Here is a 24940-nt window from a genome sequence, read left to right as displayed (position 1 = left end):
TGGTGGGAATGTCCCACAGCCTAGAAATAATGGGATGCTTATTCTCAAGAGAGGGCAGGGAGAACTGGTGGGTAGGGAAGCAGGGCCTGGACCCATTCCTGGCCAGCAGTTCAGTGGTGAGCACATTGCACCAAGTCACTCAAAGACTTTCCACTGCATTTTGCTGGGGCCTAAAGAAGGCAGTAAAACCTTCTCAGTGTCCTGGTTTAGGGAAGAAACAAAGGTTATACCAACAGGCACAGAAGCAACAGGAACTAGTGAGACAGCTCATAAAAGAGTTGATTTAAGATGTTGTAATATTGTTTTCCAAATCAGAAATACAATACAACCTTAGAAAGAAGGCAAGCCTAAGCTTCTATTCATACTTTGATGTGTGACAACTTGCTTACACTATTGTTCTCTGTACAAAATTTCCAGTCTCTGTTTCTGTTTTATCTTTTGTTGTACGAGTCCTGGCATTACTCCATCTGTATTTTGACATGCATAGTGTCATATTAAACACTGCATTTTGAAAGCAGCTTCAAAATCTTTCCATTTGCAGCAGAAGCACAACATTACACTTGAGAGTTGCACCTCTCAAACTGAACCAGTTAAGAAAGAGTTTACTCCCAGCTTACCAATATTCCATGTAGCTGCCTATGCTGCTTACAATACTCTTCATTCTTAAAGTTAACATTAGCTGTCACAGGAGGTACTCATATGCTGTATTTCAATTGTGTACAGAGCACTACAGGACAAAGTTATTACTGCTCAGTATATGCACAAATCTGCTTACAGTTCTTTTAAAACTTCCTTGCTAAAGCTACACAAACTGAACATGTACCTTTTCACTTAAATAATGTGGAAGCAAGTAGACAGGAATTTTCACTGCTCCTGCTGAACACTGGGCTTCTCATTCTTCTTCTGAATTAGTACCTGTCCATCTACAAAAAACAAGCACCTGTCACTTTATCATCTTTATTTGTACATCTAGGCAACCAGGACAGAATGTTGTGCAGGTGTCAGGTTAACACATAAGGAAGGTCATTTCCAGCTGAACAAAGGCAACCAAAACCCTCTACCATATTGTATTCCCCAAGTTTGTCACAGAAAATTAGGTAATGCTAATACATCAGGAATAGCCACATAGATCTGATTTCATGGACCACTGAGCCCTCAATATTAGAAATGATGGGGGTATATAAAAATCTATTTATATAAAATTGTCTGTCACAGTGCAGAATACCTCAATTACAGAATGTCCTTGCTATTAAGTGCAGCAAACTGATATGCAGCTTACATGTAATTGAAGACAGCAGATTCATTTGAACTTGCAGCTAACATCCTGAGTGTGACATGAAGAAATTGTATTTTTACTAATTACAAAATCAGTAAAACACTCCTTAGTGTCTAAAATAATACAGTTAACAATTAACTAGTTGGCAGCTATATTGTGTTCTCCCCTTTCTTATAATGTTTAGACTTAAATAATTTCATCTTCACATTACCAGAGAAGATTCTTGCAGGTACAAGCCTTGTTGGGAGGAAAAGAAATAATCCCTGGATGAAGCCACTAATAACAAATTAAACTGAATCTTATTATCACATACAAAAAGGAACATTTCCTAGATTTGAACCAGGTATAGAGAATAGAAAGGACAATATATGTCAGTTCCAGTCCTGTCCTTCAGGAAGAACAGGCATTGCTTGCAACAGCTGTCAAATATACAGGTACCAGAATAAAGCTATTCACAGGGATTTGAGAGGGATATAAATTATTCTAAACATGGTTGGGTGCAAAGAGACAACTGTGTAACAGCTGAAAACATCATTGAAGAGATCAGGACAGAAAGCAAGAATTGAGAAGTACTTAGTCAGAAACTAATAGCATTGCCATTCCCACAAAAGATTAGACAGAAAATAAGGATATTTCACACACATGGTAAATGTTATTTATCAAAGGAACACCCTTTTCTCATGTCCTCCCAAATGCCCAATGCATGGAGTCACCAGGAGGATAACAAATGCAGCAAAGCTCATCACATTAAAGCAAGAGGTGCCAGACAATTCCTGAACCTGTGCCATGTGATACACCCCCATGATTTTCCATTCCATTCCTTCCAGCAACATCCTGAAAACCACTCTGGTTGCAGGCTGTTTCAGCAGCCACAAAAAAAGACAGACTCAACCACAAGTGAAAGATTGTGTTCCAAGTTTACTTTTCCCTTCTGCAAGGAGCTGACACAGCAATGGAGGACACCTTGATCACAGCCATGGCACCAGCATGGAAACACCTGGTGCACAGGGAGCAAAACACCTCTGCCTTGGGAAGGAGAGGCAGCCCATGGGGATGCAGGCACGGGGCAGCGTGGCAAGGCTGTACCTGTGAGTGTTGTGCCAACGTTTGCCTCTGGCAGGGTGCCTACAGAGGGTACCAAACACCTCTGAGAGCAGGGCTGGCCACAGGACTGAGCCAGTGCTGCAGCCAGAACAGGAGCTCAGGGTACTCGGCCACCCCATGACTGTCACCATGTGCTCACTTAGGGGTGGAGGCCAAGCCCAGCCCCCCCAGTCAAGCACCTGAGAAGCACATCCCAGGAGGAGCCAGCTGAAAAGCAGAGCAATATTTTATGTGCCACTACAGCACCACTCTACTCAGCTCCTTTCTGTATCTGTTCTCAGTATTACCCACTAAGCAAAAGACTTACTGATGCCTATTCCAAAAGGCATCCTGGTCTTTTCAGGGGGTGAACTCCCAATGCCAACCCTTCACCAAATCTTTTCCAGCCTCTCCAAGATGCCTCATGGCCAGCTGCCAGCATCAAAGTGCCTCCTCCAGCATGCTTTGTTAACATAAGGAAATTGCCAGGAATTAAGTTAAAAGCAAGACCAAGATCTGTCTGCTGTCACCATGCAGGCTCAAGACACATTCAATTTCAACAGTCTACTTCAGCAATCCCAGCATTAACACCTAAATTAAAGGCAAAGTTAGAAATAAGGGGTGATCTTCCAAAATTCTAAATGCAACCTGTGTTAAATTACTCATCTGGATTAATACTTCAGTATGAAACCTCCAAGAGATGCTCCATCAGCACGGTGATTCCAGCCCAAGGAACTCATGCAAACAGACACATATGAAAGGCAAACAAGGCTGTCTCTTGAGCATTCCCAGGATCAGGAGCCAACATCCAAGGGGGAAATGCTGGTCTGCTCAAGGTAATGGCAACATGCCCAAAAATTTTGGTGGAGCCAAGCTTTTATGTCTGCACATCAAAAAGTTAGTTCCTGAATGGCAATAATATTTGCCATTATTGTTACAGACAACTTACATAAATCCAGTAAGTTGTGCTGGGAGTTAAAAATGCCCAGAAGGTTTCATTAAGGTATCTTGTGAGAGGTTAACTGTGAAAAGCAAGTGACATTCAAAGAAATTGCTTGACAACCAGAAAAGAGACATTTCTTCTTATCCCACAAGCAAACAACCATATTTTAAGTCACTTCTGCAGGGCTGTTGTCTCTGCCAGCAGAAGATAAATGCATTTCTTCTGCTTGCTGCACATTTCTTCTGAACCTGCACATACTGTATAAACAGATTGTAGAGCAACAACACATATGCAGGGAGTTAATACCAGGCCTGCAAAACAGATGGCCCCACAAGCCCCAGACAGCCCTCCAAGCCATTGCTTTGTCCTGCCATGTCATCTTCACCTTGAAAGGTGAAACAGGAATCAAAGAAAAGGAGCAATGAATGTCTTTCAGAAGATCAATATTCCCCATTACTTGTTCCTCCAGATAAAAAGGAGCCTCTGCATGCTCTGGTACTGTGCCAGGCCAGCTGGTCTCAGAAATCCCAGAACAGCATGTGTTAAGGCACAGGAAATTCCATGGAGCAGTTCAGACAAGGTGCTCAGAAGCAGTCCAGGATGCAGCACCACTGCTCAGGTGGGCACAGCCTGGGCTGAGGGACTGGCAGCAAGGGCCCCAAGCTGCTCTGCAAGTCATTTCCTGTCAGGTCACAATCCAGCTTAAATTTACATAAAAGTGCCCATAGGTTGCAAGAGATAGGGTGCAAACTAAAATACTGTCACCTTTTCAACACAGCCTTCAGGGGGAAAATAATTGTGATTTAAAGGAGAGGGAAGACAGACATCAGAAATAAAACAGGATCAATTAAAGTGAAATCACACAGCTGTAAGGCATCTTGGTAGAGCAGCTATGTTGGAGCATCACTCAGTTTTGGGAGTTCCTTTGGCAAGCAATGCTTGAGCCAGCAGAGATCCTCACTTCCCTGGCTCCTAGGGACTAATGAGCAGAAGCCATGGCTGGTTTGGGACAGCCAGTTTCAGATAATCCAGGTCCTCTACACACTGTTCACAGAAATTCCTGCAATGACATAATAAAACTCACCGGCCTATTGCTATTTTAGTCCTAACTTCTTTTATTACAGCACTCAGGGATTGAATTTTTAATTTATATCTGTATATTGAACACATTCCTGAGCACTCAATAACACTTACCTTTTAGAGACAGGATATGGCTTTATTGCTGTTTTAAGCCACACACCCAAATAAATTCTTTTTAATAAAATAGTCAACATTTTTAGAAACTGAATTGCAGCTATAAATGTAGGTGCCTTCTAATAGCATGACAGAGATTTTAGCACCAGATACTTCAAAGCCAGACAGAATACAAAATACAAGGCACAGTATTTTATGGCCCTGTGATAGAGAATGACTCTCAATGAGGAATTTCTTTGCTGAAACGATTTCAACCAGGAAACAGGGGAAACTATCTGGAAGTTTCACTGCTCACAAAGTACTTGGGTGTAAAATCATCCCTGGCACATGTGCAATCACACAAAGCATTCCTCATTTAACAAGAAATACCTGGCTCTGCCTCACCAGACCTTGAGTCTGGGTGCTGGTTTTAGGGACCATGTTGAGCTGATCCCCCTGGCCACAGCAGCTTGCCCACAGGCCACCTGCAGACACCCCCTCTCTCTACAGAAACCCTGCAATGGTGCCAAGGGCATTAGCCAAGCAAAATCACAGCTGGCAGAAAATAAAGCAAAAAATAGCTCCAGAAGACAAGAATACAGCAGGAGAAAAATTCAAAGAAAGCAAACAGATGAAAATAATTATAGGATAGTTTCAGAGACAGTCTTTGGGTGGTTCAAAAGGAAGCAAGACAAAGTTCAGGAAGGGAAAAGCAAAGGCAGCCAAAGGGTCTCAGCTACTCTGATAACAAGGAGAGAAATGTCACAGGGGATCAACACACCGAGTTTAATAACAGTTTGGAGCCAGGATGAGGTGGGAAAGACGGTGTTAAGTTTTTTATGAAAGATTCAAGTGTTGACAACACAAAGACAATAACTCCAAACGGTGAATACTGACTTTAACAAACTCTGGAGGAGTGCAGTAAGAGAGGGAGAAACAGCACCATTCCTCTTTGAACAGTGGGTTCTGGGCTCAGCCATGCAGCCCCAGAACTGCAAACAACTTGCATCACTGGCTGCACTGGAAGCTCAAACCTACACCTTTACAAAACCACATGGGACATTCATTCTGCATTCAGGGGGAGAATGAAGAGCCATGGCCAAGAGTCCGTGTTGGAACAGCACAGCCACTGAAAAGACAATCCCTGAGGTTTGCACAAGGAAATGCTGTAAGCATGATGCCTGTATTGCTTCTTCCCAATGGAAGCACAGCAGTGCATCATTCCTGCTCTCTACTCCAGCTCCCCCAGGAGATCCCTTTGTTTGGAACGAGCACCTGCAGTGGTTTCATTAGGAACTGACTGGACTAGGAAAGAGATCAACAAGCTCAAAGGCTTTCAAGAATGCATTAAATCTATCTGTGAGACCCTGCCAACCCACTGAGGTAAAGGTAATGTTTACATGTGGTTTGAGAGCATGGAGTTCAAAAAGAACTGGCATCAGCCACAGAGAGCTCCTGCCTTACCACAAAGGCTTCTCAAATCACAAAATAACCCATCCCAGGTATTTGAGGCACGCGGAAATCACGTTCCCTACTGTTCCTCTCCTCATCTAACTTGTCCTTTAAGACAATTTTCAAGATTAGATTTAATTCTCTTCAGCTTGAAGGCCTCTCAAGCAATTTACAGTGTATGTTCTACAGTCATGAGAAACGGGTAAATGTACTTTGAAATCTGCTGTGTATAGGTATCTGTTCTCTCAACTCTCATTAATCATTGCTCCTTTCAGATGGAATTTATTATAAAGTTAGAAAGGAGCCAAATATATCAAACCTTTAAAATCCATACAAGCGGCAGAAATTCTGGTTTGTCTAGCTGCAGCCAGATAAATAAAATATTCCAAATTCCAAATATATAACAAATATTGTAAGAGGTTAACTCCTTCATCTGGCAAGCCATTAAGCAAAAGAGTCTTTTTCAAGGAGGAAATCTGATACAAAGACACCCATGTCACACCCCAATGTTAAAACTTTCACTTAATCGTCCTTCAGCTATACTAACAGAATCAAAATGCCCACAACACACAGCTCTTCAAGACCTCTTAAGAAGAAATCTTCTCATCAGATAATATCACTTTATCTATCTCCCTTCCATTCATTCATCTGTCTTCTAACATGATGGAAATATTTATATTGGAATGCAAGAAAACAACTTCAGCGCACCGTTTAAGGATTAAAAATGCTTCTGAAGGAAGAGTCAGTATCTACAAGCAATTGCTACCTTATAATGCTGGGTAAATTCAGACATTGTCAAATTCCTCACATATTTTAGGGTACATTTATTTTCCTTCAGTTTTACAGCTTTCACTAAACTAGACAATGGCATATTTTTCCTCTTTTCAGCATGCTGAAACTGGAATTGCTTGCCTTGGCAACAAAATCCTGTAATTTTTATCCATGCCAAAAGAGTCTTTCTTCCTCTACTATTGACCAAGTTTGCTGCAGCCACGGCAAAAGCTTGATCAGAAAGCTGCATCACTGGCAGAAAGTGAAGAGCTCCCTTCTGAGGGTCTGCAAAGAAGAGTCATGACAAAGGAGTGGTGAAGATACTGTGGGCTATTTTATCAGCTCCCCAGTTTAGAAACAGTTGAAAATTGCCCAGGTGTCAGCCTCTATCATCACACCCATATGAGGAACAAGCCTAGCATTCACTGTTCCCTATAATTCCCCTCGTGGCTGGAGCAGCTTGCAAGAGTCTGGGGCCTTCACAGGGCAGTTTCTGCTGGTGGTCTGCAAGTTTCAAAAAATGTGCACCCTGTCCAGTTTCCCTGAACAGAGAAGAAAAATCAACAGCAGAGACTCCATTTCTCAGAAATCCTGAGATTCTAAGAATCTACAGAAATTCTATCATGCCAGAGACTTCTGGGAACAAGACATTTTATGGCTTTTTAACATCATGATCCTCCTCATATTATCAAAAAGGCTGGATGCCATTAAATATGGAAGCTCAACTGCTGCTGAAATTTGGGGAACCAGGCTGCACCTCAACATACTTAAAGCCTTTTAAAAAATTAACTATAACAAATGGTATTGTAGTTCCAAAATCTGAAATAGTAGCAGCCTTCCCACCTCTTTGAACCTTTGTAAGAAAAAAGTAAAGATATGGGCCCTTCATTAGGACTAACATTTATTTCCATGATTTTCTGTAGTTTTATTTTTTTTAATTACCTTAACATCATCCAGATACCCATAAATCTGTCCAACAACTTGCTTTGTATACTTCACAGTGTTAGCATTACACTAATTCCCTGGCTTCTCACTTCCCCCCTTTTAAAATAGGCACAACATTTGCCTGTCTCCAGTCTTGCATCTTCCCCATCCTTCACATACTCAAAAATAGTCTAAAATGTCACACTGCTCCTAAGGCTGTTTTACATTTCAATTTTGCAGCTTTCCCTGATTGCATCTATTACTAGTATACATCTATATCATCTAACCAACTGATCTTTAGCATCATTTATCATCTTCAACTTACACCTAACATATTCATAAAATGACCTGCATTTTGTTTTAAGAGAAAAAATATGGGCTGTTTATAAGACCAAAACAAATGGAGAAAAATGTCTTCATGAAATCATCTGAAATGATGAGCCAAAAATGACATATGATACTTAAGAGTATTGAAAACTAATGACTCTTGCTTGTACTGCCCCCAGCTCAGGGGTTTTTTTGTGGTGTCAGGAGAAAATGATCCTAGAACTTCTGAATGATCCTAGTTCTTCTGAAGCTAAGAATGAAGGGGATGATGAAACTTCAGCAGAGATCCAAGGGATTTCTACCAGCACACCCAAGGGAAGGACTGCTGCAAAGAGAGCTTTAACTGCTCCTTTTCATCTGACTTCACAGCACTGGAGCAGCTGGCCAAAAAAAAAAAAAAAAAGGAAAAGAGAGACTGTGCTGGAAACATAAAAGGGGGTAAAGTCATGGACTAAAGTCCAGTACTTGGAATCTGTGACACAAGCTAGGCACAGGGGAAAGCACAGACCATCTTCCACCACGCTCTGAAAACACAGGAGGTATGAAGAAGGAAAATTACACCAATATACAGGCAAGGGAGAAAGGGCTTCTCCAAACAAGGAATAAAATGCATGGCTCTAAAGAAAACCATGGTTGAAAGCAACTCAGAAATTTAAAAAAAAAAAGTTAAGGATCTATACATGTACCATGTAGTGCATATCTTCAAACATCTGTGTGTGGGACCAGGGGCCATAGTTGTCATTAATACCAGCTTAGTACAGTATTGCCCATTCACTGGCCTGACTGCCCTGCAGCTCATGAAGCAGCAGGCCCAAGGCTGAATTTGAGAAGGTGTTGCATACCTAAGTGCAGCAGGCTCTCTGCAGGGCTGTCTGCATGGCAGCTGGAGCACGGGATGAGCAGCCAGAGTCAGCAGGAGCCACGCCAGCCACTCGGGGGGGAGCTGGATGGGAGGGTGGAAAAGGAGGAATGCCAGGCCATCACCACCAGCTACACTTTGGGGTTAATAAGAAGAGGTGTCAGTTCTGACTTCTGTTTCCCAGAGTGGGTAGTAAAAAAATGGGGAACAAAGAAAAAGAACAGTTGTTTTTCTATCATTTAAGAGTTATTGCTTTCCTTTCCAGTATCAACTACAGAAGCTGTGTGGTTGCAGCAGAAAAATCCCATTTGCAGAGGAGAGATCAGCTGAACCATCACTTTTCTCTGCCCTGAGATCTAAAGTGAAAATCTCTTCCTCTCTCCTTCCCTTCCCCACTCTCAGGCCCCTATAATTAGTTGCATCATTATAAATGGCAAAGAGCATTCCATTACACTTTCAGACTACACAGTTTCTGCTCATCTATTTCTGGCCCTATTTGGTTGCCATCTCTTGTGGTAGTAATACTAAGCCACTCTTGTATTAGCTATTTGCTAAACAGGCTCTCATTAAGACTAAGAGCCCAGATGGCAGAGAGAGGACAGAAGATGAAGGATTACACTTAACTGCACTTACTTTAAAAAAAAAGGAAAAGAAAAGACTGCTTGTGCTATACCTCTAAGTTAAATTAACTTCAAGAATAAAAACAGGGCATATGAACTCAGGAGGTTTCACATTCCAGCAGCAAGAAAACAGTTGCTTTCTCTCACTTCTCTAATATTAGAGTAACTCAAACTCTCCAAACTGGCTCTTAGTGAGCACTGCTCTCAGCAAGCTTAAAGCATTCCCAAGGCTCAGACCTTTGAATCCTTCTGTGACAGTCCACAGTGACCCCAGCTATTAAAGTGGTTCAAGAGACAGCAAAAAAGACAGATGATGTACAGTGTAATAAAAATGTACATATATAAATAAGTGTACATATATAATTAAAGAGATACAATAAAATATACCATGCCAGGCTGGAAATCCATCCTTCACATTAATATGCACAGTGAGCCAACAAAAGGATGGCCACTCCAAATGGCCAATACAGTGCCATACTTCTAAGTATCACATTATCAGGAAAATGAAAAGATCTCTTTGGAGTGTGGAGAGGTGAGTGGTATAGAGATGGATGTCTGTCCCTCTGAACATGTGCTGAATCTTGTACATTTTCCCATTTTTGGACTACATTTCAGATTATTAAAAAAATACACAAGAAAAAAACAGTCCTGTATAAAGTCTAAATTAGAGCTGATGAGTATAACTCTAATTATCACCATGATTCCTAATTTCCTAGTAGTCTTGTAGGATTAACCTAAACAAAACCATTGATGCAAGAGTACTTTCCATTACCAGCACTGCAGCACTCATCCAAAGGCTTCCACCTTCTACGTGGAGGTGACAGAAAGCCTAAGTGACACAGTGACCCAGGTAAGGTCTGCCAGAGTGCCAGAGCCATGGAAGAAAATGACCTGTGGGACCAGAAGTGTTTCCCCCTCTTCAGCATCAATTTTGAGGGAATTGTCTATGTAAACAAGGCAGGTATCAGACAAATCAGACATTTTTGGCCTGTAGCACTGCAGAGATTCAGACCATTCTGCACAGCACTTCCTAAGTAAGCAGCACAGTTAATTAACTCTGTGTTGATTAATGGTGCTCTCTCACATCAAGAATTTATTGAGTCTGTTATTATATACAAGGTCATAATTGCCAAACAGCCACAGCTAAATACCATTCCTTGCAGTCTACCCCTTAAGCATCATAATGTAAAATTAATTGGTACTTCTTTGTTAATGAATATGAAATATTTTAAACCATGCAACATAAAACTTACCACTGCTCTTTTCTAAACAAACATGAATGAACAGAACTACTTAAATACCTTGGGAAGAACATCCTCTTTGCAATCAGGGTGGGATGGGGGGTTGTCTTTGTTCTTTGTAGTGGGCCTTTCTGTGCTCAGGCATTTACCAAAAGCACTACTCTTGAATAACTAGTCAGCAATTATTTTAGTTCCATGGTGCACTAAGACAGACCAGCAAACTACGCTCTTATGCAAGAATATGAGCGCCCACACCAGAATATCTCTTCAGAGATAGTTTGTTTCCGAGTTAGTTATTTTGGAGTAGCTGTTTCAGTGAATTTCCAAGCACAACTGAAATCAGCTCATAGCAAATGATCCAACCTGGCCTCAGCAACAATGATCAAAAAGACACTTAAACTCTGTTGTCCCTTCTGGGGTCTTTAAATGCAGGGTTAGCCACTATTTAGGGAAAGGGCTGGCAGCATAACAAAGCAGACCCCTCCGTGAATGAAAGAAGCCCATAGGCTGGATCCCTTATCCTCAGGATGGGGAAGCAAATCTCTGCACAGACATGGCCCCTTCCCAGAAGCAGGATCTGGGCAGTCACAGCCAATAAAGCTGCTCTGGCTTTGCCCAGCCTGTGGCAAATCAGCACCCAGGCCTGCCCGGTGGTAGGGCAAAAAACCAGAGACAGTATCCCAAGCCTGGCTCTGCTACTCAGGTAAGGAGAGCACCAGGGAACAGACCCCAACCAATTAAAGCCCCTTCTACTTCTAATTCTGCAGGCAGCTTTACTACCCTCTAAGGGCTTGCTGGTAGTACAAAGCTTGTCTTCAACCACATTTGTTTCCCAAAAATGGGGCATGGGCAATATAAAATAGGTCTGACTGGTTTTTCAGCTTGGTTAAGGCAGACCTCAGCAGAAAGATGGCTTTTATGGTGATTCCACTTGTCATGTTATGAACACCAGGGCTCAGCACAACCCTCTGGGGCAGTACCACATGCATGAATTGATGCAGTAAGGCACAAAACAGCAAGACCTCCTCTGGCTGAGCAAACTGTTTATCCCTCTTCAGAGAGGGAATTACCTTACTGGTGAAACATCTACTGTGGCTTAAAAATATTACTGCACACGTTCAAGGTTCAATTAATGTATCAGCTGAACACTTTGTTAAGAACAGGCAAAACTCTGGAGCATTCCCTCCAAGCCTACTGCTTGAAAGCAAACAAAATACATCAACAGAAGCAGCATCAGGAATAAAACAAATGTGACACTAAGGTTGGAATTGTACCCACAGAGGTGAAGCAGTTATTTTCACTATACTTTTTTTTTTTTTGATGTTACAATATCCCAGCAAGTAGCAGTGCAATTCAGCCCAGCAGACTCTGAACACCTCAATAATCCCACAGGTAAAGAAAATGCATAAAGAGATTTTGTTACTTCTGTGGGTCAGACCCTTCCATATTTGCTTGGTCCTAGACAAGCAGCTGTACACAAGCCCTAGGAGAAAGCTTGTTCTATGCTAAAGCTTTTTGGATGCTTCAGGCACTGAATTACACCTGCTTGTACACTTCCTTTAAATTTTTGTCCGTACCACAGAGCCAACTGAAGACTTCCCCAGACAACTCTCTGAAAGTGTGCAGGTCTTTGAAGGGTTGGAGACCATGTTTCTGCACAGAGTCATCCCTGAGGAGTCACACAAGGGTTTTCAGACAGTTGTTTGGAGCTGTCTTCAGCCAGCCCCGCGGGAACAAGAAGTGCTGAAGATCATGTGCCTGCTCTGCGGTTTGCCGTCATTTGTCTCTCCTTTTCCAGACAGCTCTCTGGTGAATCACAAACCTGCCTTGGAGGGCACCAAGCATGCATAAAACCTCATTAAAGATATGCAAACTCTACCCAGGAACAGGAACCAGGAGATCCCAAATGCAATCCCTGATTAATGTGAAAGCTGTGCCTATGCCTGTGGGAAGAGGATAAATGCAAGATTTCTGTAACCAGCTACCCCGGGTAGCTGCACCTGCCAAGCCACAGCATACAGGTGCTCCTGGGCTGTGAGATCTCCCCACCAACAGTGGGCACATCCTCAGAGAACCCAGGTGTGGATAATTCACTCTTGGATCTGCACAGGCTACATGGCTGGTTTAGCTAGTCTGAACCTTGGCTGTGGAGGAGGGCGAATCTGTTCAGCTCCATTGGCTCCCGTTTGCAGAAAAGATTTAACAACTCCTCTGGGAAACAGGGGGGATGGACAAATTTACCAGTCTTCTTGAAAATTATTCTAGGAGGAGGAACTTCTTCTAATTAGAAACTAGTTAATATGTCTATGAATATTTACCTGTAATAAGCAGAGCTTAGTGAGCAGACATGGGTGGGGTTTCTGAATGGGTTTAAAATGCCTGCTTTGTATTCAACTACCTGTGTCAGAATTGAATTTAAATGTATTCATCCCTACTTAAGGAGGTGTCTAAATGACTCAAAGATGGTATGGAATCAGCCAGCACTATGTTAAACCACACTTCTGCTGAAGGACCATGTTGTATCCTGATGAGTTTGTAGTGTGCCAGCTGTGATGGTTGTTTAATGGGGTTTTCAACAGCTGGACTCAATGATCTTAAGGGTATTTTCCTACCTAAATGATTTTATGATTCTAAGACTGCTGAGTTTGAGCCAGACATGAAATGGAGCTGGTGTGAAATGTACCCAAAGGGCACCATCTAATCCACTGACAGTAAGTTTTCAGATCTGAGAGGCTAATCTCCATTTATCTGAAATGACCCAGCTTCACATGTATGTGTGCTCCATGGCAGAGTCAGGCAGCCCTGGATTATTAGGACATTTAGGCTAAACAAGCAGTATTGATGCATAACAGGCTGATCTCACTTTTACCATCTGCGCTGCCAGGACACAAGGCTAAGCCCATGACACAGGATTAGTGACCAAAGACAGCCACCCACAGCAATCAGCCAGAGTAAGTCTTTACCTACCAGGTGACCTAGAAACCATTTCCTAACAGAGCACTTGCTCTTAAGCAGCAGCAATTCTGATTTTACAGTTTACAGAACAAATATCTAAGAAACCAAATACGTCCATTGAATTTAACACTACTGTGACAATGCATGCCACCATTCATCTCTCACCTTGCAACACCATGAGATTGGCATCAACCCACACAGTAAACAGTGTTAAAACAACCTGCAGGAAGGAAGGCCATCACTGTGAATCAGCCACTGAGAGAGGTAAATCAGGATTTGGCTCCTGCTGTGTCACCAGCCCCCTTCTCAGCCTGACTCAAGTCACACAGTTTCTCTGCAGCAGTTCTCCAGCTGTGAAAAGGGTAACAAGCATCTTCTCTTGGCAGTGCCATCAGGAAGCAGCACTGCACCTCCAGCTACACAGTGCCTGCCTTCTCCTCTGCCTCTTCCTATCATCCCTCCTGCTCTCTGCCTCAGCTGCCCAGGGCAACTCTTCTCCTTCCACCTCTTCTCTCCAAATTCTAAAGCCACCTTGGCAGCTTCTTTAAAAAAAAAAAAAAAAAAAACTCAGATTCGTGTCCAGCCAAAGGTAACTGGAGCCACAGGCTCCCCTTGCAGAAAACCCCATCAAAAGCTGGGCCACATCTCCTAAAGAGGAGCAGGATTATACATATAGCTGAAGGATCAAGGCTTGTTTACATTAAAAGAAAAAAAAAATTCCTCATACTAGGCTTGATTCATGCCAAGCAGGGTGCAACATGATCACTCACCTAAGCCTGCTCCTCTCAAACAGAGGCAATGGTTGCAGAACCTGGCACACCACATTTACTTCACTGGTAGAACACTTTGGAAATGTTCCTGGAGCCAATGACTAAATAAGTCCCTCTCTTGATCCTAAATGGGAGATAAGTGCTGTATGTTGCATTGGCAAGCACATTAAAACAGCTGGAAGCAGAAAGACAATATAAGGTTTTTCAGGCCCTTGCTCTTTAATTTTTGACCTTGGGCATGCTGAACAACTGAAGACCACACTGAGCAAATCAGTGTTTTACCAGGTAATACTGTGGGATTCTAGCTCCAAGGTGCCAGGCTCCCTGCTGGCACCAGCTCCCATGGCAAGAGGGCTGGCTCCAGCAGTGACACAGCCCAGCCTGGTGACACCAGACAGCCTGATGTACTGCTGCCAGCAAGGCCCCACAGCACAGGCACAGCTTTGTTGGGCTGCCTTATTGCACAGAAGACAACAGAAGTAACCTTAAATACAAAAACAAAAGAAATACCTTGAGAGGCAAGAATAAAAACAGTAGTGAAAAGGACATGATGCCACCTTTATCTCTTAGAAGTATGGGAAAAATTAACTTTAGACACAGAAGCACAGCAAGTCTGGTGCTGCTACCAGTGTGTTATTATAAATACAAAGCATCTTCCCCAGATTCCTGCAAAGCTGGTCTAGATTTGATACAGCCACTCATTCGAGGATGAGATTTCAGAAGGCAAACTGTGGCTCTCTCACCTTGGAAAGGTAAGGAGCCTATCATGTTAAAATGATGCTGTGATGAAATGGGTTATGTTCTCCATCTGAATGGTATTACCTACATTATTCATAACAAAGTGCATATAAAAGCTTATTAATTTTCACACTCATTTCCTTTCACAGAAATTATTTTATTATAATTAGAATGTGAAAGCTTGTGCACCTAATGGTGCAGTTGACTGGTGCTTTCTTTTCAGTTGATACTCTGCAGATACAAGACCTGATTTTTACACTTAAATTTCTGTAAGTTACATGCTCTTTACTTCTGGCAGTACTTCATTTACAGAGACATGTAGTTAGAGGTATGCAACCAAGCAGACACCAAACCACTGTTTTCCTAAAGCTTTTACATGGACAAAACACATTTGCTCAAGCAACAAGTCTGTAAAATTACAAAGGCTGCAAGGTGGGGAAAAAAACAGGCCACATAATGAGAACCAAAAAATTACCAGAATAAAAATGCTAATGCTTAAATAGAAAATTCTTCATCACTAGAGATTATTTGCAGACTTTGTGCTATTAAGGATATCAACACATGGCACTTAAAGCAATCCTACACATAATTCAATAACACAAAGGTTTTCCATAAGAAACCAATTCCTTCATGGAAAGGAGCTGAAGCCTCAGATCAGTAAATAGATGCCATCAGGTACAGCAGTTAAGACCATATGCAGGAGTTAACTTCTCTGGCTTTGCCTACTTCCTCACAAAGATGCAGTAGCAGGCAGGTGTGAGGAGAAGCAGGGCTTTGTGAGGGCATCCTCCCCAAGTCCTCTTTTAAAAACAACACAGCAAGCCTTGACAAATAATTCCAGCACAAAGATGCACTATATAAAAGATGTCCCTATATAAAAACCAGCTCGTAAGTCGAAGAACAAACATCAAGCAGACAAGCCTGCTAGGCCAGGAGGTTCAGCACTGCATGGAAGAAATTCATTCAACAGCCTCCATTTTTGGTTGTACATCTGCAGACAGGAAAGATTTTTCTTCCCCCAAAAGCAAAACACACGCAAATGTCTGTCATCAAAAGGCACACTCTCTTTCAGAATGTCACAATTACCTAGCCACAACTAAATGCTGTAATTTGTTGACCAACTCCTTGCAAACGTCCAAGAATGACCTCAAAGCCTTGGTTGAAACTGCAAAATAATTTCTCCCCTTTAAATGCAATTTTGTAATGCTTTGATTCCCACCCATCACCAAGCTGAAGGGTTCCAACACGCTGCTACATGTTTCTAGTAGAGCAAAGAATAAAAGGCTGAAGCCACAGACAGAAGCTGAGGGAAATTGCCAGCCCAAGCTTTCCAGCTAACAAAAAAAGTGACAAATGACGGATATGTACTTCTGGAAACAAAAAACAAAACAAACAAAAAAATCTAATTTAAATATGGGAACAGCCAAAAAATTCACTAAAGGGTTAAAATACAGAGGTAGTCTGTCAGCAAGGTTAGCTCACCTGGATGATCTGCAACATACAGTGGCAGTATGTGAAGTAGGGCATTCAAAAAAGCAGGAATAAAAGACAGAGGAAATGGTCAATGCTATCAGAATACACTTTGAAACATTTGCCTACTGGGCTTACAGCTATAATATCTGTCTCCTGTAGGCACCTGTTGGCACCAGGTTAGTATTAGTACCTGTATCAGTACCACTGAAAGGAAAAAATTCTGGACAGAGGTTAAAAAAAAAGCCTAAAAACATGTTAGTTGAAGCATTAGTTATTAGCCTGAAGACAGAATTAACTGCAGAAGTGGCTCCTAAAGAGTAAGCTGCTCATTCTACAAGCAAAGATCTGTTAATGGTGGGGCAGCATCAGGAAGAGGAGAAGGGACTTGGCCTGGCTCCTCAAAGCCATCCCATCACCAACACATCCCAGCCTCTGCCTCTCCTGGCAACAAACAAGCAGGATCAGCTACACACAGACCTCTAGAAACAACGCTTAGAAGTTCTCTCTGCTGGCAGGGATTTGTTCCCAGCCCAGCGAGTGACCGTCAGGGCTGCGAGGTGCTGCTGACAGCGGCACCGAGCCGGAACCGCGCCCCAGGGGAGGCAGGCGCAGCCCAGCGAGGGCAGCTCCAGCCTGGGCACAGAAAACATCTGGCCACCCTCGAGCAGGGATCCAGATAAAAACATCACCTTCCTGGAACCAAGCCACGACACAAGCACCCAAGCTGGGAGCAATGTTTATTTCTCCACTAAATGTAGCCATGACAACGACATCTTCATTGAAGAGATGAGCAGGAGGAGGTCGTGAGGCCCTTGTCATGCCTGGATAAAATGCCACACCTCAAGAGAGTACAGGAGGGTAAGTTCTGCTAGATACCATCTGCAACTCAAGAAGACTAACACCCTAACATGGTCAGGCACACCCCCCTCGAAACAGCCAGGCTTCTAGGCACAACCACTCCAAACCTTTCCAGCATTACCAAAGAACAAACCTCTGCAGGATTCCCCTGCTAAAGAAATACCTATGACATACTTGAGCACGCTACACCACGCCATGAATTCTCCCAACTCAAGTGCTTCTTTCTTGAAGGCCTTGAAACAAGTTACAAAATTATCAGGAAGTGAGACATTGCAGAAGCAATGATTAAAAAAAAAAAAAAAAAAGCAGCAAAGCAGCAAAGCAGGTTCCCTTTTGAGCCTGTATCTTGCTCTCTTTGGTGACCCAAAGCCACCTCCTCTGAACAGGCCCATCCCATCCCTGGAGGCATTTCTAAGGTGCCATCTATACCAAATGGCAGCAACCATCACTCCTCCAGGTCTGAGTAAGACCAGGAATTCTGGCACATCCCAGTTTTTCCAAAGTTTTTATTTTATTTTAAAAAGCATGGAGCCATGTCTCACAGTATTCATGATACCTAGGAATCATGGCTCCAGAAAGACAGTGGCAGCCACAGTGGAGTTATTTTGGTCCAACCACATTTTCATTTCACACAAAATAATAGAGACACACTCCTGTGGGTAAATTCCTCCTCCTTCCTTCCCCACAATTACCTTAGTTTTGTGGCTGAGTATTTTGTACTAAAATGGATTATCTCTTTCTGGCTGTGAGCCCTTTCAAAACCACTTAGAAGACTACAAATTAATATACACACCTGAATATTATCTAGTCATAATATGAGGAGGGGAGGAATTGTGGCATCACATGCCACACCAAATTAACTCATGGGCTGCCTGTGGGCATGGGGCACAGGTTCATTACTCCTATTTTATACAGTAGATTCAGGGGCATTTTCTCAGATGCTTTTACATGTCACAGAGAAAGGATAGACAGAAAGACAGTATCGTCAATTGAATGGTTCTGAAATAAGTTAGACACACCAGCACTTGGAAATGTAATTGGTTTTGTTAGGAGACTATTTGTTACTGTTGTATTCATTTTGGTTTTAAGTGTGTTGAGACACAAGTCCAGCCTTTGCCCAGCAGATTTTTATGATCTTTGACATCTGTTTAAAATCATTTAAACATCTGTTTAATGCTGTTTCCCTGTGACCATAATAAAAAAAGATCCTGATGGTCAGCAAAGAACTGTCAAACACAGGAAAACATTTGGGAAAGGGAGAGAAATGGTCCTTTCAGTTCTAGTCACACTGCATTACCCTCAGCAATCAAGGACAACAGGCAAAACACCAGGAGACAGGATGAGGGCTTGCAGTTAATAGCAGCCTAAGTACATACACTGCCATTCATCCGGGCTCCATTACCCTTACGCATGCTTGTGAGGGCAGCCTAAGAGCAATTCTGTTGTTTTGTACATACAGGGCCTGGGCTGGTGACACTGAAGTCCCAGTAAACTGTGGTCCTCCAGATGCACTGGCCCGAGGCTAGCTAGAGCCTGTGTCTGTCTCAGATTCACAGCAAGCTTCTCACTGAATGTGGGAGTGCAGGCACGAAACCACCAAGCACTACATCTCTTACAAGGCTGCACTTCCCAGGTAACTTCCCATTTTATTGTTGCTTATAGAAAACCTTCTCAGTGTCTTTCAAAGACAGAGTGGTACATTTCCTCTGCAATCATGCACAGCTATGACCAACAACAGGCAGTGGAGCTTGCATCAGCCCCTGCCAGGCAGCCATGCCTGTCCCACGCACACCCCGCTCTGACGGGCACAATGGGCACATTTGTGCCACGGAGGTGAAGGCAGAGCTGGCATCCCAAATCAAACTGCCATGCACAGAGCAACTCTGTTGGCTTTAAACAGAAAGAAGATGACAGAGTTAGCTAAAGAGACAACCTGCAGAGCTGGCAACTCTCTAAGGAAGGACCCAACTGGCAAGGTAAAACTGAAAATGAGATGGAGACACTACAGAAACGTTAGGTTCTTCCAAAATAATTTTCCAAAAGGTGAATCACAGAAGTTTACATATAGCATTGTTTTAAGATATTTTACCCTTTCACACTTACAGGAGCAATTGTCTGTTTGCTGCCCAGAACCAGCAATGGAAACCCTGAAGATGAAAAGCACACTTGATGGGACATCAGCCACCAGGCTTTCTCTGGAAAAGTCTGTAAGTGGCAAACAAACAGTTCTCAAGAAACCAGGTTACTTAGTGCAAGTATGAGGAATAAGCTGGGCAAAGAACTGCAGACAGCAGGCAGGGAGGGTGGCAGCAGGAAGAACCCTACATCTGCTGATTACTCAAAGGATGAGAGAGGTGGGTCCAGGCAACAAAAAGCAGCCATGAAAGTCACAAGCAGATCAGTACCTTCACCCTTTGAGAGCTCCACCCACACCTGAAAACCTCTGGCTGCTCACTTGTTGGAGGAGCACTTGTCTTCTGCTCCTTCTGAACTCTAGCTCAATTGCAACATTTTATCATAAACAATTGTACCCTTACACAATATAAAATACTAATGCTTATTGAAATGGAAAAGGCACAGCCATTGACTCGGATAGGGAACGGTACAGCAATAAAGTCATACACTTGAAAAGAAAAAAAGGGTTTTTTTCAGTCCTTAAAACAACTTGCTGCAATTAACCTTCACAGCAGAGACTGTAAAAAAAAAAGACCAGATAAATGTGTTAAGATTTAGAGCAAGTTTTGCAATATTTATATATGGCAACAGAAATATTTAGAATATCAGAATGTTTACAAATGCACAGATACAACTATGCACAAAGATTATAATCCTATTAATTTAAGTTTTATGAATTATTTGGACTTGCTTTCTGCTTAGCATTTAGTCATTCCAAAGTGACTAGTTACATGCCTGAAAGAAATTTATCTAGAAACTAGCAACGGTAGAATACACTTCCTGTGGTTAAACCACTTACAGGTTTCTCTTGGCTCAACTGATGAGCTAATAATTACCACCTCTGGAAGCAAATTCAAGTAACCTTCACTAAAGCTAAACTCTTAAACTAAGCTCTCCTGCCTAACAAGTGAATGCAGCTAAAAGAACTGATAATCTCTTTTAAGGTTTAAGTGTAGAGCACCGTAGCACCTTTCAGCTGTATCAAAAAAGTAGCAACTATTAACATCTGTCTTCAAAGCCTGTATGAGAAGTGGTGTGATTAACTTCTCATCTGTCTGATGAGAAATAGTAACCTGTGCTGTTAGATAAACCTGGTAAGAAAAGCCAAGCATGGAGGCAAGGAGGAAACAGACACTTAAGAGAAAGAAATGTTTGAACTCCCAGCAGGGAGGTTCTCTAGTCATCTCCTACATGATGCTCTCCTCACTGGTCAAAAAAGTTGAGGATCCAGAAGGAAGCATGTGCTACAGAAATCCCAATCCCAAGGCACAGAGCTCTTGGTTTCAGAGTCAACTTTCCCTGAGCATCACAACTCAGACCTGAAGCACCTCACACACGGTGCACAAAGAGCAGCCCAGGTCCTGAGCACTGCAGGGATGTGTGGAGTGTCCCTCATACTCCAAATCTCACTGCAGGACACTGTGAGCTGTGGCCTTTGGTGTTTGAGAAAAAGGAAACCGTTTCCTGAATCGCTGTGAGTTATCACTGTCACAGCTGCCTCAGTCTTCAAGAGCAGGGAGGAATGCAAAAGGAGTCAGCTCTACCCCGGGGAGCCCGAGTACACACAGGAGTTGTTGCAAAAATGTAAATCTTCCCAGACACATCATTTTCCAGCAAAGATTCACCTCTCTTTCGACTGAATCTATCTATGACCACACGAGGCTGCTGCTACTGTGTGTGTTTCTGCTAAAGGCAGGCCAGCCCGGGGACAGCACTCCTCCAATGTGATACAGAAGAGAAGCAGAGCTTGCCCTGAATCACACAGAGCTGCTGCCATGCAGTCTCAGTGCCTTGTGACACTGCTCGGGCTGCAGGTGGCAAAGGCTCCACCAGCAACAGCTCCAAGCACACAAAAACTTCTGCTCTCAGCTTAAGAGGAAGCAGCACCACAGCCAGCTTTGAATGTGTCCTCCCCCTCCTCCACTCTCTCAGAAGTGAAAGAAAAAGATCTGTTGAAGAAAATTAAGGAAAAGAGACCCAGTAGACAGGTAGACCAACATATCCCTCTAAAAACAACAGGAAACCTATGTCCACAAAGAAAAATGATCAGCCTGTCTTATCGTGTCCCAGGCCACAGCCTGACCAGAACTATGAGCATTCACCAAAATTTTGAGCATTCTCAAAGTAGGCACACTGCAGGGGTGTCACAGCAGCTCTGAGGAGCCTCCTCCCCCTGCTTTGAGACTTAGAGAAGATGAAAAGGGAGAACCCTAAGACAACAGCCTATCATTTTTCTACAGCACTACAGACTTCATTAAGACATGATCTACTTGACTTAAATATATTTTGACTTCTACTGCTGCTGCTGAAGCAAAATTCTCGCTGTAAGATGTCAGCAAAGATTTAAAAATAACAAAGGCAGTAAACTCAAGGTCTTCACTAAACATGTAAAAAGTACTGAAATGGTACAATTTTGGTCCTTTGTAACACATGTATTTTTTATATTAATGCTTGCTGTTTGGATATTTAACACACAGCTCCTACCTAAACCTCCTTATTTGTGACACTCAGTCTGTGCACAATGGGGTACTGAAGCCTTTATGGTGTGAAACATTTTCTTTGCTAGTCATAAGCATCAGATCTTAAGATGAGGATATTCAAAGGACAGGAGGCAGCCCATAAATACTGCCTTCTGTTATTCACAAAAATACATTATAGTCTGGTCCCCCAGTATTAATTTCACTTTAGAAGCAGCTTTATCACTTGCTGCTTTCAAAAGTCTTTTCAATGTGCTATGTGGCAGCCTTGTGTATGTGGAAGATTTTTTTGAAAAACATAAATAGACTGTGAGCAAGGCTTGTGATCTCCAAGTACGGGTATTTGGAGAGGGGCTGGCTGCAGGCAGTCCTTCTGAACCCCACAGGAAGGGTCTGAGGCTTGCAGGACACCCACGCTGCAGATCACAGGCAGACCACGCTGAATTAAAAATAGCAGATTAAAGCACGCAAAGTGTGTAACAGTTGGTAGAGTATATGGATAAACCAGGATGTGGGAGTCATAATATCAATTTACTAAATATTTATAAATGCTTCTAGCTACCAGTGATTAGAAATACTTTAATACTGATTACAGCTGTCTGCCCACTGCTGAATTTAACACGATCCAAGTGTTATTACTACGGGTTTTCCTAGTAGCCTGTGAAGAACGGCAACAGCTTATCCGAAGAGGCACTTCCTAAATAAAAATTATTTCTACGTACGGCACGGCAAAGAAGGGATGGAAAAAGCCAAAGGAACGACAGGCAGAGCCGAGAGGCCTTTCGAAACGAGCCGACACCCACCTCCATCCCACCCCGCCGACAGGAGATGTCAGGGTTTCACCGGGGACCGCGGGGCGGCAGCTCGGCGGGGACGGGCGAGCGCCCGCGCCCGGTACCGGCCGCCGCCGCCGCCGCGACCCCGGCGAGTGCGCCCTGCCCGGCCCCGAGCCCCCGGCCCGCCGCACACAGACAATGTCCGCCGGGAAGCGAAGCGAAGCGCATCGGCGGCGGCTCGGCGGGCAGCGGGGACCCGGCACCACACGGCGCCCCCCGCGAAGGGGCTTCCACGGCCGCCCCCGGCAGGGGGAAGGGCCTCGTCCGGCCGCCCGCACCGCCGCGGGGGCTGCGGCTGAGGCTGAGCCCGCCGCCCGCTCCCGCCCGCCCCGCGGCGCCCACCTGGTCGGCGAGCTTGAGCACGGCCATCCTCCGCCGCGGCTCCCGCGCACATGCAGCTCCCGCGACGGGCGGCGAGCGCGCCCCGCGACCGGCGCTGCTGCGGCGGCGGCGGCTCCGCTTCGCGGCGGGGCGGGGGCCGCCTCGCCTGGTCCGGCCCAGGAAGCAGGGGCGGGCGGGCTGCCGCGCACGGCCGCGCCGCCACCGCCGCCTGCCGCCGCCGCCTTTGTTCGCGCCGGCGGCCGCTGCCGGAGCGGAGCGGAGCGAGGGCCGCCCGGGGCTCTCGGCGCCCCCGCCCCGCCGGGCAGCGCGGGGGGCGGTGCCGCCGGACCGGGCGGGACCCGCACGGACCCGCCCCGCGCCCCGGCCGGGGTCCCGGACACCTGCTGCACGCCGGGGCGACCCGGCACGGGAGCAGCCTCGACCCTCAGGGACACGGCGCTGCCCTCGGGCCCGGGTGCCCCTTCCCCGCCGCGGGGGCTGCGCCGAGGGCACCGCGCCGGCTCCGGGCCTGAGGGCCGAGCTCTGAGGGGCCGCGCTTGTTCCCGCCGCGCTGAGGGAAAGCAGCGAACGTGCTGACCCAAGGCCGGGCAGAAGGAGAAGCCGAACCCTGAACCTCTCCCTTCCTTCCATGTGTGCGTTCGAATCCATTTGTCAAATCCCATCAGACGCAGCTGTTTGGCAGGAGTCTTTTGGGGGTTTTTTTACCTCTTTTTGTAGCTATCTTGAGAAATCTGGTGACTCCTGACAGTCCCGGTCTCTTCCTACTCAATCTATTATTTAGTTTTTCAAAAACTAACATAGTAAATAATAAGTACAGTTTAATATGCAAACAAACTACCCCAGAGTCCCTGCCTCATGCTGTAGAGAAAATGAACATCATCACTGTTGAGCTGACCTGGGGGAAATTTCAGTTCCACCCTCAGCGTTGGCTGTCAGTGTGACTCGAGCACCAGCACACAGCCAAGCATGCAAGGCTAGGGGCTGGCAAGGGGAGAAGAGAAAAAGAAGAAAAAAAAAGCATGAAGGGGTAAATTTACATTCCTCCTTACCCCTCAGAGTTGACAAGCTAAATCCCTGAGGCATGTGATTTGATTAAAATCATCGGTACAATGCTCAGCAACAGGAGTTACACACATGCTGAAGGTAATGAGGGTAATTACATTTTTTCCAAGGACGTGTAACTGAAGAGCAAAGGGCTGAAGATTCCCTCTTCACCTCCTCCGAGTCACACAAAGGCCAGGTATTTTCTCACAAGTTAGATTCTGCAACACATCCAATATGACAGTGATTTATGGCTTTTCAACCCTTCATTGCAGAATGAGGTGACTCTGAAGTAGATAAAAAAAGGGAAGTGTCTTCTATGGAAGAAAACCAATCCAGCAAGGAAGCAGGTGTTGGTTTCAGGCTTTTGAGGCATCATTATAAGTGGGGATTAAAAATACCACACAATTTACAACACATTTTGACTCCAAATATTTTAAAGGCATCTTAATAGTAAAACAGTGTTAACATAAATTAGTCTTTTAAAGGAAAAAAAAAAACAAAACAAAAAAAAAAACATAGTGAGACAATCCAGTACTTTCTGTGTCCCACCAATTCAGGCCAGAAATTCAGTTTTGACAATCCACTCTCAGACTCTGTTGAAAA

At 44.1% G+C, this 24940-nt stretch overlaps 1 protein-coding gene across 5 annotated transcripts in view; it reads right to left on the bottom strand.

Annotated features, from left to right (window-relative positions):
* The window catches only part of ANKRD44 (ankyrin repeat domain 44), a 131656-nt gene extending 108237 nt beyond the window's left edge, over positions 1-23419 (bottom strand). For all 5 annotated transcript variants that reach the window (XM_059853371.1, XM_059853374.1, XM_059853372.1 and 2 more), the window contains exon 1: positions 23294-23419. In XM_059853371.1, coding sequence (XP_059709354.1) covers positions 23294-23320 — 27 coding nt within the window. In that variant the 5' untranslated portion in view covers positions 23321-23419. The remainder of the gene's footprint in view (positions 1-23293) is intronic.
* Between the last annotated feature and the right edge of the window lie 1521 nt (positions 23420-24940).

The sequence above is a fragment of the Haemorhous mexicanus genome, chromosome 8, assembly GCF_027477595.1.
Source record: "Haemorhous mexicanus isolate bHaeMex1 chromosome 8, bHaeMex1.pri, whole genome shotgun sequence".
Classification (NCBI taxonomy): domain Eukaryota; kingdom Metazoa; phylum Chordata; class Aves; order Passeriformes; family Fringillidae; genus Haemorhous; species Haemorhous mexicanus.
The sequence above is the reverse complement of the archived record's forward strand: the minus strand, read 5'-3'. Positions and strand labels throughout refer to the sequence as shown.